General features: G+C 44.1%; 1 protein-coding gene across 4 annotated transcripts in view; it reads right to left on the reverse strand.

Annotated features, from left to right (window-relative positions):
* Positions 1-15070, reverse strand: part of LSAMP (limbic system associated membrane protein) — a 986958-nt gene that overhangs the window by 95997 nt on the left and 875891 nt on the right. For all 4 annotated transcript variants that reach the window (XM_079305982.1, XM_079305983.1, XM_079305981.1 and 1 more), the window contains one exon: positions 8179-8304. In XM_079305982.1, the coding sequence (XP_079162108.1) occupies positions 8179-8304 (126 nt within the window). The remainder of the gene's footprint in view (positions 1-8178; positions 8305-15070) is intronic.

The raw sequence follows: 15070 nt of genomic DNA on the forward strand, positions 1-15070 counted from the left end.
TGAGTGACATCTGACCTTGGAGAAACAGTTTCAGGATGTGCAAGGTGCAGGGGTGGAGACAAGAGCCAAGAGACAGTAGGATAATTGTGCAAGAGATGCTTGAAGGGGTGAAGGCTTTGGGGCTGTACAGGAAACTCCCTCCAGACATCCTATCCTGGCAGGACCTGTGTGCTGCAGTAGATGCTGTCATCCATGCTCACTGGGGTCCTGAGATGAGACAGTAGGTCTGGCTCCAGTGCAGAATATATCTGGCACTAAAGTCAGTGCAGCCACTGAGATCAGTTGTAGTCATATAACAGCAAAATAACAAAATGGTGTTCTCTCCCTTTAAATGAAAAGAGAAAAAATTGCATGGACCAAGCATAAATTACTATCTTAACTTTCACTTTTTATTAGTGTGTGTCGCTCCAACTGTGAGGAGTGAGAAATTTGCTTGCCTTAAGTGAAACTACTTACAGATTACAGCTAAAAAAAAAAGAAAAAAAAAAAAAAAAAGCATTTTTTTCTTAAGTCTAGCTTTCTTAAGGACGTTTGAATTGAAACTATTCAATTTAACATGCTATGAATTTTTCTCTCTTTAATTCACAATCAACCTCTCTGTATCTTTACAAGCACATTTAAATTTTCGGAATGGCACCTAGTCCTAAAATATCCCTTCTTTACTCTGGTGAATCCAGGGAAGCTCTGTCACCAAACCAGCAGCTCCAAGCACAAAGGACCCGAAGCAGACTTGTGAGTTCAGGTCACTAGAGGGAGACACAGCAACACACACATCCACACCTCGTCAGTGTCCTGCACTCAGTAACCTTCTCTTCCGACAGTTTTACTGTTGTTGACTACCAGAGTGCTGAATGGTGTGTCTGAAGAACAAGGAAAGCTGGTAGGGAAGACAAGCCAGATGGACTGCATCTACCATTCTCAGCAGGGCAGGCCTAGCAGACCCCTCCTCTTCTGGTCCTAGTCAGGACAAAAAAGTCCCTTGATTTCAATATGTCTGTGGCATGGGTAGGAATGATGGAGAATTGGAAAGTTCATTAACTGCTGTTGCAGTCCTGCTTGAGAAAGCACATGACAATTCCTTCTCCTGTCATCATTAATTATGGGACATTCTGAATTCTCATCTTCTGAGGTGCTCAGTTTTCACTCCCACATCTAGCCCTCTGGGACCCTTCAGGATTGGCTCATAGAGGGAAAGCAGCTAGCTGTTCCTGGATGCCCCAAAACAAGGGTGTTACCCCTGAGTATCACTAAGCTTGAGGGTAGAGGCACAGCACTGCAAAGACTGTGATATTAGAGCATGCAGTGAGCTAGAAAAACACTGCTTTTCTGTAGGTGGAGGGAAGTTTTTATATGGACACGATCCAGCTCAGCCTTTAAAATGCCATGGAAAAGACTTTAACAGGGTGACCAACTAGAATTAGTACCCATCTGGGTGAAGATAACAAGGAGGCAACTCTTCCAGACTCCGGCTTGCTGCAAGGAGCAACATTTTTATGTGGCAGGAAGGCAACTAACTAGGTACAGAACTGGCACATCTTGCCAGCAGCAGCACAGACAATCTTGCCAGAGCTGGAGCAGACAAGCACTGACCAGAAAACTCTACATGTTCCCCTCCAACCACTGCTGAAGGCAGCAGGGTACATTTCCTCCTCACAGCAGCTTTATTTGTCTGTTTCCCCAGAAATGCCAGATGGTTCAAGAGAGCCTCATGAGGTCCTGCCCTCCCTCTCTGCTTTGGGACAGTAGAGAGAAATCAAAGCTGTTAAAAATAGGAACATTTCATGCATAAATGGTATTTGTACTGACACAGCATCACAGCCCACAGTAACTGAATGGGACATTATTGCAAGATGACAAGAGGAAGGATCCCTGTGCCCTGCATGTGTTGCTGAGCATAGAAGGAAAAAGTAAAGTATGCTGTGGAGAAAGAACCATCATGACTTAGGTTTGTTACAAGTGAGGAAGGCGGCAATGGGGATCTAGTCTGTGGGCCTTAGAAAAAACAGACCTCTAAAAATATAAGAAATGTAGAGCAAGTGTAAGTGGGAAGCAAGTAGAGATTGAAACAACTTCGAATGCCTTCTGGAGAAGACCTAAAAAAATTAAAAGTTTGGCTTGTTTCCCAGGCTCTTTATGAGCCAGCATCCTTTTTTTTTTTTTTTTTTTTTTCTTCCTTCCTACATATTGGATAAGATGAAGACTAGATCAAGAGAAAAAAACAGCTCAGAAAGTGTGCTAAAACAAACTGGGAGGGTATAAGAGGCAAAGTGAAAGGTCTCTGTGGAAGATGAGGCCTCATTTTTACCAGAAAGTATTTTGAAGATGAAAGAAGAAAAAAAAGCAGAAAAGGAGACCTGTCACTTGCTTAAGTTATTTTGTTAAACAAATACCTAGTAAACCTCAAGTTACCTGAGACAGTTTCATGAGGAGAAGGTTGTGGAATATGAAGAGCTGGTACAGCAATGCCACAAAACTCCCACCAAATCCAAACAAAAAAGCCCAACCCATGCCTCCCAAAACAAGGCTGCTTTTCTCTACTACTCTATCACTAAGGTTTTAGGAGAGCAGCAGAAATATGGGCTAAACCCAAATGCTCTAGATAACCAGAAAATCTGCTTCCCATCGCTACCTACTGACCACACGGCTGAATTGTGGTGACTCTGCCTTAGGGTTTGTGCTTGGTACTTTCTTTGGGCATAAGCTCGGTTTCCCTGTGCCACACAAACTGAAGCAACAAGGCTTTGGACTTAGGTAGCAATGAGAAGCAAGCAAACACAGGACATAATGATCAAAGTTGCCCATTGTGACCAATATGGCCTTCTTAACTCATGTCTGCAGGTAGCTCTCTGTCTCTGCTTCCTTCAATGCTCAGCTCTACAAGGGGACTGGCATGCACTGAAGGAAAATACACAAGTGAGTGAGGGTGTGAGATAATCTGTCTCTTTCACTTTAGGTGTTATCCTGATCTCTGAGCCCCAAAGCAAGAAGTTTAACATTCTTTTCAACATTTTTATTGTGAATAACAAGAATATCCAGATTTGTTCACATTATCCTCAGGAATAAACAAGCTGGCTGAGTCTTGCCAAGTTCTTGTCTTTAAATAACTTTCCATGGCAATGAGTTCTACAGCTGTTTATAAACATATTATACATATACCATCTCAATTACACAGGGCAGCATGCAGGAGCATTTCTGTATTCTCTATCCATTCTAAACTTCCCAGGCTGTGGTAAATTCCCTAGGACTCAGTGTGAATTTCTAGCACCCTCTAGGGAGAATCAGACTGGCATATTTGACAAGCCTTCTCATCTCCTTTCATTTTATGCTGTGACATGAAACTTGGGTGTTGCAATCAATACTTATCTGCTTTGCACTAGACTGGTTTTTCTTATGCTGTGATTACCACTGTAATAACTAAGCTCTTTTTCTGAGCCAAAGTGGGTTTCTTTAGACTGTCAGATGGAATTTGGAAGAATTCAGACTGTTTTCTTCTCTATCAAGTGGTCTTGCTGGGCTGAGGTCAAGGAAGTTGGATCCAGAATGGGATACCTTTTGGCTTTGTACATGTTTCATTCTCGTAGCTTCTCTGGGAAAAGGGAATTGCTTGTTCCTCAGCTGGTTATGCATAACCAGTAAAAGACTCAATCCCTCAACTTTGGTCATTACAGCTTTGTCTGCCTGTCAGGCTGCTATGGGTACTAAAGGCACTTGCCAGAGCACCCATGAGCAAGGCCCTTGGGAAGGTTTCAATCACTAATGCTTTGTGGCAAAGAAGTAGAAACATTAATCGTACTGCTCTTGTGAGCTGAAGTACAAGATTCTCAGTACAGGAGATGGCTTTTTCTTCTGCATTTGCCTGCCTAGAAAAAGGGTTGGCAGTGAGATCTCTGGTAATCCAAAGACCTTGCAACAACTGTCCATGTTCATATTGCTGCAAACCTGATTCACAAAAGGCCACTCTTTAGGGCTTATCTTGAGAGTTTATTGGTAAGAATATGAGTGTACATTAACTTCTCTTTTCCCCAGAAAATTCTTTTTCAGCCAACCAGGCACCTAGTCTCTGAATAAGACACAGCAATGAGAAATGATACATTATACTCTGGACTGTGATCTCAGCAGGTAGGGAGAAGACACATTAGCCTGAATAAACATAAACCAGTAGAGACGTGAAGGAAAACTAAGATGGGCTTGAAAGCAGGCATTGGCTACCATCTCTGAACTATTTTACAGGAGTAATTTTTGGGTGTGTTAGTTGTTATTCTGCTGCAAGGTACAGGGAAAACAGAGCTCCTTCTAGCAGAACTACCCACAGATGGGTAGGCTGCCTATGGTATCCCTCACAGGCCATATCAGTGTGATAAGTGATAAATGGTCCTGTGTGAGGACCTCGTCCAGGATGTGGTGCAGCTATGGCATAATTGAGGTTATTGCATTCAGTGACAAAAAATAATCTATACCTTTGTGGGGCATGGATTAGGCAGGTTATGAGCTAATATTAAGGAAAATAAAACAATAAGGTACCACCCACTCTTGGTACAAAGAATCTGGGTTTTGTCCATTCCAAGAGATGAGGCCACAGAGTGTTTCCTAGTGAAGTATTCCTAATGCTGACAACTGCTAATTCATGCAGTCTGCATAAGATATCATCAATACTCACCCTCACTCTAACTGAACACATCACAATTTCCTGACAAATCCAGTTCATATCTTCAGTTTTACAGTCTTTGCTATTGGCTCACCCTCACAAACCAGGGTGGCAAAAGTCATTGGGTATGGCAGGCTTAACAAGCCTGCAGCTGTGTCCTGAATCACAGGAAAGGGATCAGACTATGTGCAGGGAGGGATGTGCTTTGCCTGCTGCTGGAAGCTGCAGGTCAGTGATCTGGCTGGAGAAGAAGAGCTAATGAAGCTGTTTGTGCTCCTAGACAATGCCTGTTAAATTATCCACAAGTACTCAGACCAGGTTGCCAATGTCCTGCAGAACAATGGCCTGTCAGGTGAAAAAGAAAAGGGTCTGGGTGACTCTCTCAACCTGCTCTGTCAAAATACAATCCAGCAATTGTCTGAAGAGAAATGTAAGAGGAGAACAAGGACTCGCATCTTTCCAAGGAATGTCATTCCTGTTTTCATGAAATTAAAGCTGATCTGTATTGTCATTAGCCATTGAATTATTAAAGTACTTTTCCCCTTACCTGCCTTCCCCCTAGGTGTCAGTGTTACAAATATCAACCTTAGTCACACTTGAGCTTTCTCACAGGGTTAGGTGAGGTTTTTATTTCCTGTGGGCTGCTTGAGGGCATGAGGACTTATAGCTGAAGTGAGAAAAATATCTGGTTCAACTGTTCACTGAAGACCAGGAAGCAACATAGCTGTTTATAAATCAATTTTTTAAACTTCCCAGATATAGCTCACTTATCTGCTGATTGCAGCATTTAAATGAACTATCACATGCATCCCTACCCTCTGCCTAGAGTACCAACACTGTCCTTCCCTTTGCGTTTGTATCTTCCACTTCCAAGCCAACAAGAATTAAATTTCTGTGGTCCTAATTTGCGTAATTAGCCAACAAACACTATTGATGAAGTAAATGAATGAATGAAACAGCAGACAAAGTTGCTAATGAACTCTTGAGGAGAGTGAACAAAGAAAAAGCAATTTGGCCCTCTCACCCCCTGATACAGGTTTAATTTCACTACCTGTCCATTCAAAACCTCCCACACAAGCACAATAACAGTCTTTCTTCCAGTTCTGCAGCCACAAGTTTAACCATGAAAAAAATGAAAGGAGAGAGAGATATATTTTAGAAACCTTTACAATTATCTAAAATAGCTCTTTGATGCATAGCAGATGTCTTCAAAACTCATATAAATGAAGCCAAAATGCCTTGCAGTTCTGGAAAAGGGAGATTCCAAGATAAGACACATTTCCAACTGCAGCAGCTCTGGAAGAGATTTGGAATTTATATTAATTGTCAACCTCAAGGAAAACATTTAAAATAAGCCCTTCTGTCTCCCATTTTGAGACAAGTGTCTTACTGGGCTTTATGCTGCTCAAAGACCTGATGCTTGCCTGAAAGCAGTTCCTCTGTATCTACAAAAGACAGCAGATGGGTTCAGATGGGGAAAAAGAGAGAACCACAATCAGTGACACATGGAGGAGACAGACTGAGGACTGCCTGCTCTTCATCATAACCTCTAGTTTGTTACAAAGGAGGTGCTTGGCAAGCTTTGCTGTAGGGAGGAGGACTGAGGAGGGATTGGAAAGGAGTCAGTGAGATGGTGGATGCTAACAAGGGATGCTAACAAGGCAACACCTCTGAGACACACAGCCTGGGAGAAAAAATGTGAAGGGACACGCTGGAATACTGAGCAACAGGGCCAAGAAAACTGTCCCTGCAGTTGGGATGGCATTCTTCAGTTCTGCTGCACACCAGAGGGGATAGCCAGAGTGAGGCAAAAAAAACCCTGTGTCTGATACAGTGAAGTAGGTGGTATAAATGAAAAAAGCTCCCACAAAGCAGCAACAGCCAAAGTGATGAGTCAGGACAAGAATCTTCTCACTGCTGTGAAGAATACATCTCATGTGTAGCAGGCCCTAGATTTTATGAAGATTTAAAGCCCTTAACTCAGTGTTAGACTGTGCTCACAGAGTATCTGGGGAGTATCTTTTTTACAAGTATAGTATGCAAGAGTTAGAGAACTGAAAGACTGATGCAGCAGTAATATGGAAGATTTGATGTGAGGTAAACCTTAAGAATAGAAATACCAGAGCTAGAAGATTCTATATACATAATTAAAGATGAAAAGAAAAAGTTCTATTCTCCTATGAATGCAAATGGCACAGTCATACTTAATCCTGAAAAAAAAAACCAGAAGAGGAAAGTCAGGTAGTGATGATAATACCACAGAGGAGTAATGTTCCCCTAATCAGCCCTGCTCTCACCTCTTCCTGGCAGACTTTCCACCTCTTTTTTCTCTTGGCATTGTGAGAAATGGGCCAGAAATACAAACTGCATGTCTGGCTTTCTTACACATGAAGCTCATGAGAACTTTGATTTGGCTGAAGAGACAAGACAGGAAATCTAAGTAAGATCTCAACCACAGGCTTCAAATTCAGGGGGTTCTGGATGTAGCCTTTAGATTAAGCTCTGTTCCAATATGTCATTCTACCTTTCCCCCTCCAACTTTCTTTCTGCAACACTTCAATTTCTGGCTGCTGAACTGCAGTAGAAAGCTGGACTATCTGTAGCACATGCAGAATGTTTGTTCTCTGCCTACCTCAAATCCTCTTTAACCCTTTTCATATATGGGAGTATCACAGAAGATCACTCATATGTGGCTAATCAGTGTTTTCACTGTGCATTTTAGATTAAAGAGTATCTGATAGGAAAAGAAATCAGCTAAAGAGTTTTTCTCTCCTCCAAGAACATGATGCAGAGAGATAGAAACCTACCTCTTGTTCTCATCCTACTGTTTAAATCTTTAGGGGTTGAAGGTTTCCTTGCAATCCAAGCTCCGAACCCCAGAGTCTGGCCACTGAAAGGACACTGTCCTCCCAACCTTGCCACATCCTTGAGCATGGAGGGCACAGTCAGATAGCAGAACAAAGATGGTGAGTTCTCCTTTACTCTGTAACCATCCTGATCTTCACTCACCTTGAAGACCAAATGCCTTCTTTACTCACCTCAGAAAAAACAAGATTTCTGTCTGCCAAAGTGGAAAGCAATATGAAATTGAATATGAAAACTGGGCTGCTGTTTGCCTCTCTGTTTTAAGGCAAATCAGTAGGAAGCAAACCCCATGCTTTTCAAAGAGAACCCCTTTTATGTACTGTTTCAACAGAGATCTTTTCCCTCAGTCTAGCACCAGCAGCATTTCATCTCCACCATGGTGTTGTGCATTACCAGCAGTAGAGACTGGGACAAGTAGATGAAGACCTAAGCTAAATAGAATTACAGGTACAATTCTGCAGAGGATTTATTGAAGCAATTTAATTTGTTCATTTGGAAAACCTGGTTATTGTGCCTGGGAATTCACACCACAAAGCAAACTTGAAGTACATTTAAGATTCATGCCACTTTTCTATAGTGGCCTGTATCACTACTGAAATTTTCTTTGATGCTGGAAGAGAAGGAAATTACTGTACAGTTCTCAAATTGGATCCAGTTGGATTTCTTACCTGTAGGAGTGAGGTGCCTCCAGGTGATGACAGGCTCAGGACGCCCATTTGCCATGCAAACCAGGGTCACATTGCTGCCCTCATTCACGGTGATGTCTGAGGAGATATTGGAGATCTTTGGTGGAACTGTGAAGACAAGAGAAGGTTTGACCTTGTTAGAAGCAGAGTTATGGAGGGCAGCTTGCCTGGCTTATTAATCTACCTACCTATTAACCAGAGCCAGCCACAAACTCATCTCACAGGCTGCACCCCTCTCACTACTACCTTGGTTTCTGAAATTACAGCAGAGTAGTGTGTACTGGGGAATAGTTTGTATTTCAAGGGTCTACTGGTAGAAACAGCCTGTGCTGCAACTGCAGTGCTTTGTGTTTGGACAGATTTGGGGGTCTTCATAAAATCACCTTTCAGAACTTGCCTGCCTACCTCAAGGCTGCATGGATGAGGTCAGCGGGCTCCAAGTATCATCCCAGCTAATTTTTACACACCATGGAGTCCCTGATGGAGTTCTACATTCTCCTGCAGGATGCCAGACTTCAATGCACTGACTCAGAGGGTGTATTTTTAATTGTTTTCTGTGACGTCTTTCAGCCAGGAGGGAGCCCCCATGGGCTACCTGCAGTAGGCAGCTTCTGGATGACTGCACCACACATGGCAGAGCACCAAAGGCACAGTAGAGTCTTTAAGATTCAAAGGTCAGCCACAACTTGGGCATTCAAGATTCTTAAAAACTTTCCAAGCTGAGTTTGTATGATGGGACCAGAGGGACCTTGAACTGGGACCTGGACAGGCACTTCCAGGTATGGAGTGTGCCAGCTGTTGCAGTCTTTCCTCTCTCACATCTTGCTTCCACACATCATACCCCATGTCAGGTGGTGAGAAATTTTCACTAAAAAGGAATTCTCTAATTTTTATTTTTTTAATGTATTTTCAGCTTCCAAATTTGTGTGTAGCGAGGAATGAAACAACATAATTTTCTGCTTTGCTTACCACAGAGTAAACAGACAGCAGCTTCCCCTTCCCCCTCCCTGGCAGGAGTGGCTGATGGTCCTTTTGAGGCAAAACTGCCTATAAGCTAGGTGGGGAAAAGGAAATGAAGCCTGAAGAGAGCAACTTCCAGCTGTGTTGCTGGATTCACAGGAATGTTGTTTACAACCCACAGCTCATTAGCCCCTCTCTGTAGCCCCAAAGTCACGGTCAATGCTTCAGTATCTATGACCATGGGACCCCCTTGAAGGGAGAGGACCTGTCGAGCAAAGTGAGGCAGACGTCTATTTTCCAACAGGTACACTCACCCAGCCAAGGAGGGGTTTAAGGTGCATTGGGGAAGGACTGCAGTAATATGTGAAGTGTCCATGCAGAGGGCACAGCTGGGGGGCAACACAATAGGGAAGGGTTTTGCACACCTCAAGAAAGCAGGACAGCTGGGGGCCCACCTCAAATGCATGTGCACCAGTGCAAGTATCATGGTGGGAAAACAGGAGGAACCAGATGGTCACACAGATTCACAGTGGGATGTGTGTGAAAAACCATTAGGATGACAGAGCTGGGGTGAGACAGCTAACTCAGGCCTCTAACTCAGATATAGGCTTTCTAAGAAAGATGGGCTTCAAAGGAGAGGAAAAGAAATGCAAAGCAGTGGCTGGCATGTACCCAGCTCTGGATAGTGAACAAGCTCAGGTTTAAGGATCAGAGGATATTACAGTATCACCCTTGTTCCTTGGTGTTCGTTACCAACCACTTGATTAAGAAAAGGCAATACTGCTTTAGACAGGTAGAATAAGCCTCACAATGACAGTCCCTCATTAGGGACCAACCACCTTTGGTATTTGATATTTTCTGGAAGGGAGAAAGTGCTAGGCTTAAGCAGTTCAGGACACATGCAGGTCCCTCAGGCTCAGCATGAGTTAGCAGGATGCCCTTGCAGCAAAGACCAGGCGTCCTTGGTTATATTAGAAAGAGTGTAACCCCCTAAGTGAAGTGTCTAAACCCCTTTACATGGTACTTATTAGACAGCATCTCGGGCACTAGATCAGTTTTGGGCTCCCCAGTACAAGAAGACCATTGACACACTGGAGCAAGTCCACTGGAAGGCTCCCAAGATGGTCAGAGGGTTATAACACATGGCTTCCCAGGAGAAGCTAAGAGAAATGAGTCTGTTCAGTCTGAAGAAGAAAAGCCTGAGGGAGATCTTACTGCTCTCTACAAAAAGTGGGAAGGTGCAGGAAAGACAGGCAAGCTTTTCTCAGAGAAACACTGAGAAGCAGCTAACAATGTAGGGGCTGCAATGTAGGGAAAATTCTGACTCAAAAGGAGGGAAGAGCTTTCACATTCAGAAAGTCAAGGCAGGAACAGGCTCCTCAAAGAGGGGATGGAAACTCACCCCTGAAGATATGGAAAACTCACCTCCTTTCTTTCCCAGTGGATGAGAGGAACACCTTGTCTCATGGCTCCTGTACATTATTCCAGCCAGCAGATCTGCAGTCTGGCAGAGCCCTGAAAGTTCTGGTGCTGAAATCCAAACTGCTACTCTTACTTGGAGGGCCACCTCAGACCTGATACAAGACCAACATGCACAGGAGAGGACAGAGGGGCTTAGACTGGGAAAGAACATCAGAGGCTGCTATTTCTGCAAGAGCTTTGGCCCAGGCATTCTGTCAAGGGACACAAGGACAGTGACTGTGGAGCATCCTCAGCACAGCTTCTGGTGCATTGGCAAACCTGGGTAAGCAGAGCCCAGGAGTAAAACCAGTGGCTAGACCACATTTTGGGAGTATTGCTGTAACCTCAAGGGGTTAACATTTGCATGAGGAAATAAAGCAGCAAACCAAGAAGGACTAAACTGAAGCAGGACTAGCAGGTGGAACTGTTTGCCGGTGTGAAGTCCTAGTTGAATGGTGCAATACCAAAATGGCTGAGGAGAGAGCAGCAAAAGCCACTACAGGGCAGCAGCAGAACTCCAGCTGGGACATGTATAAACTGCCACTCTCCAAAGCTGTCAGGACATTTTATTTCACAGAGGATCAAATAAATTCAGCCAGTACAAGCAGTTCTGACCATGCATACCAAATGCCCAAGAGGAAAAGCATGTGTCCAGATGGTCATATCTGGCTTGCCACTTTTTCAGATGAGGGCGAAAAGGACGTCCAAGGCTGAAATCTTGTTAGGAGTATAATGGCTGGGTCCTTTCATCTGCCACCTTGGTCAGAAGGCAAGGAAAGACTAAGACAAGGGTAAATAGGGCAGGAAATAATTTCCCTCTAAATTTAAAACCTGGCTTGGCTTCATCTGTTTAGAATCCAAAGCCAGTGGACAATAATTTCACTCAGATAAAAAGTCAGAGACTTTTAATTTTCAGGGCATCAAGCCAGCATGTTAAAATGCCAGAACTGTCAGCACCAGCAACAGTTAGCATTGCTTCCTTGGCACTTGTCATTATTTTGCACACATCTCTTCAGGACAGCCTTAAAATGAGAAGCTTTGACCTTATTATTTTTCCCCATGTGTGGGTTGTATTATTTTTTCACAGGTCCCAGACTGCTGAAAAAAGGACTGCTGAGAATAAAACCTCCTGGGACCAGAATCTTCTGGGTGTCACAGCCTCCATTTGCCCAGCCTAATCCTGTCAACCCTCAAGTGGAAAATTCTTTTGTGACTGGCCTCTCTAAACCATTAGCAGAAACAAACCAAAGGCTGCAGTCCCAGAGAAGGGCAAGTACTACAGCTCAACAGCACTTAGAGGCATTTTCATATTTTGACTAACAGCTTTTTACTTCAGGGGAAAACAGGCTGCTGCTGGACCCTTCTGGCTCCAACGACCATGGGAAAGCACTGCCAGGGTCTTTGCTACTGCTGAAAAAAAGTAAGATGGCCAGACTTTTTCCACTCTTTCATTATAAATCATATGGAGTATCCATTACAGTGTGCTTAGGATCCCCCAGGTTAGGGTGGGGATGGGAAGCAGAGCCAGATATGAAAGGAAGTACACTGTAGTACCCCAGTGCTCCATCCCCAGAGAGAGAGGATGCCCCACCCACAGCTGGGACTGATTATGGAGAGATGTGAGTAAAGACTGAGAAGAGTGGATTGAAACTCACATATTTGTTTCTTCTACATTTCACATCTCAGGATAAGGTTGATGCCAGCCCAGCATCTCATCTTCCATGTCACTGACAGTAAATAACAAATCCCAAAGTAACCAGTGGCCATTCTCCATGAGAGAAACTCACACTGGAAAAGAAGGAGAGCTGCATGCAGGAGTGAGACAAGGGCAGAGATACTGTAGGGTGTCCTGGACTGGGAGGGCTGCAGGGCGGGAGGGGTACAAGGTCAGAGCTGGTGTGGGAGATTTTAAGCCCCAAGAAAGATACAGTCCTACAGCTAGGTAGAACAGTCTAGTGCAGAAACAGCTTGCACCAAGCCTGTTCTAGTTAATTGCCATCAATCCTTCACTTCATGACAACTGCAACTCACATTAATTTAAATAATAAGAAAGACTGAGACATGAAAAATAGATCACGCTCCCCCAGCACAATCACTGTTGCTCTCCAGATGAAAGCAGGTGATTTGTTTCCACAAAAACACCCGCTATAGCAGTTATTACAGTGCAGGGGCTGCTTATGGGAGGCAGCAAGGAAACCACAAACAAGCAAACACGCAAACATCTGCTGCTGTTATCCTTGCCTTTTATAACCAAAGCCCTTCAGAGCTCAAAACTCCTCCTGAGACATTACCTGTGATAGTGTGGGCGGGCTGGATCAGTGTTCTGATTCAAGGCTATGGAAGGAGGAAAGGAGCGGTGCTACACCCCTAACATAAGTAAATGAGTGAGCCCAAAGTAAGAGACACAAGGTCACATGCAGATGGCCATCTCCCCCAGAACCTTTCCAGGATGGGGGATGGAACAAGAAAGCATCAAGGCCACCCCTGCCAAAGCACAGCTTCTAGAGATCTTTTCCTAATGTAGTTCAGGCAGAACCTGACCCATGCCACAGCTCCCAAACAGTTCAGATCACAGCCTTTTGATCAGAGCACCTAGACACAGCACAGGCACAAAGCGGCAAGACTGCTTGGCAGAAGTGGTACAAAGGGTACTTACAGGCTGGGGAAAGCAGTTCCTGGCTGCTGCACTGATGGCACTACACTTTCATAATGCTTCACATGACTCCTCAATGCAGCAGGAGGATGGGTTTGTGAGAAAAGGGCAGGAAGGACAGAACTAGGAACTCAGCTCGGGTATGACAGAATAAAAAATGCAAACTGAGGGATGGTGGACACCTTATTGGTAAACACTGAGAAGTGTAAATGCACTCACATGAAATTCAGTCTTCCCTCTGGGTATACAGTGCCCTGCATCTAAGACCCTTGGATAGAGCTTTCCATGGTGGGACAGCTACTCTCCAATCTCCAACTCCAAGACTGCTCAACAGTACAGTATTCTTTCAATAAGTCACAGAATACATAAAAAAAATACAGCTCTTATTCCCAGTCTACAGACCTATAATACAGCAAAAGCTGTTTAATACCTCCAGGACACAGATGCAAACAGTATTGAAACTGCCTAAGAAAGCCCATAATCTTCATTTAAGTGGTCTAACTGCTTGTCCAAAAAGGGCACCTCTGATACAAATGAAAAGTCTCAATCCCTTCCATATATTCTCATTAGTTGCTTCCTCCAGTTTATTTCCTTCCTCTCTATGGGCAAGTAGGACCCCCATCTGTTGGATAAAATTAAGAGTCCCACCCACTAATACACAGGAGGCACCAACTCTCATGGCAAAGAAAAGAAAACATCAGGACTTCTCTCCAAAGTCAAAGGAACTTTGCTGCCACTAAAACCCTCCCCAGGTGCCTATCAATTAGCCTTGAGAGTTCTTATTTCCTTATCCCCAGATCCCAATTAACAGCACTTTATAAAAAACGCTAATAAGCCCCAAGGCAGAGGTAGGGGGGGATGCTGACCATCATATGGTCCTTCAGTGCTTTAGAACAGCCACCTTGCTCACCACAATTAGGGGTCCTTTCCTGGGGCAATTAATTGACAGCAAATTTGCCTCATTAGTCATTGTTTAGTTAAAGTGCTTAGTGGTGAAAAGGGAATCTGAAGAAGGGGCTGAGCTGCTAAACACAACTAAATGGTTTAATTTCCCTCTTATGTGTGCAGCAGGCTAATCACAGCTCTTTTCAGCCATAACAAGAAACGGCTTGTTGATGCTAAAGTCCAAAAATGGAGCAAGCTGAGGGCTGGAAAGTAAAATCCAGACACCCTTTGGGATGCAGGATGGTAATGTTTCTGAAGTATTCTACAGAAGAAATGTGACATCAGACCCAAGATGTGTTTTTTACAGTCTGATTCACGCTGCAGCCTCAGCCAGAGGGAGACGAAGCTGTCAGCAGAGCGAGAGGGCAGAGAGGGAAGTTGTTGAACTTCATTAAAGAGAGTGGACTCTGAAAGAGCCTTCTGACCTTCCACTCTGCTAGGCTTGTTTCACTCTCACTCAGCATTAAAGCTTCTGTGAAGTAGAGGCAAATGCTGAAGGCTTGGTTTTATTTTTTAATCCCCTGGGAACTAAAAAACTCTCAAAATACACTACAGAGTTTTCACAAGGTGTAAAAATTCCCTCCTTATGTTGTCTAAAGTGAGTGCCTCATCATGTGGCCTTTAGGGAAGAGTCTATGACAGCCAGAGCATGGACACCACTTTAAAGATCCGCAGTTCCCAATCCATAGTGTGCTCTCCCACCGCTCTGCACCACTGGGGGCTGATCTCCATCAAGGATTGCTGCTGCAGGAAATGGTTTAAAATCCAGATGGGGACTGTGCATATCACACTGCCCGGGAGCAGAGAAGCAGACAGGACCCTGCAAATCAAAGCCATGTGCAAAGCTACCCATGA

This window comes from Erithacus rubecula, assembly GCF_903797595.1.
Source record: "Erithacus rubecula genome assembly, chromosome: 1".
Taxonomy (NCBI): Eukaryota; Metazoa; Chordata; class Aves; order Passeriformes; family Muscicapidae; genus Erithacus; species Erithacus rubecula.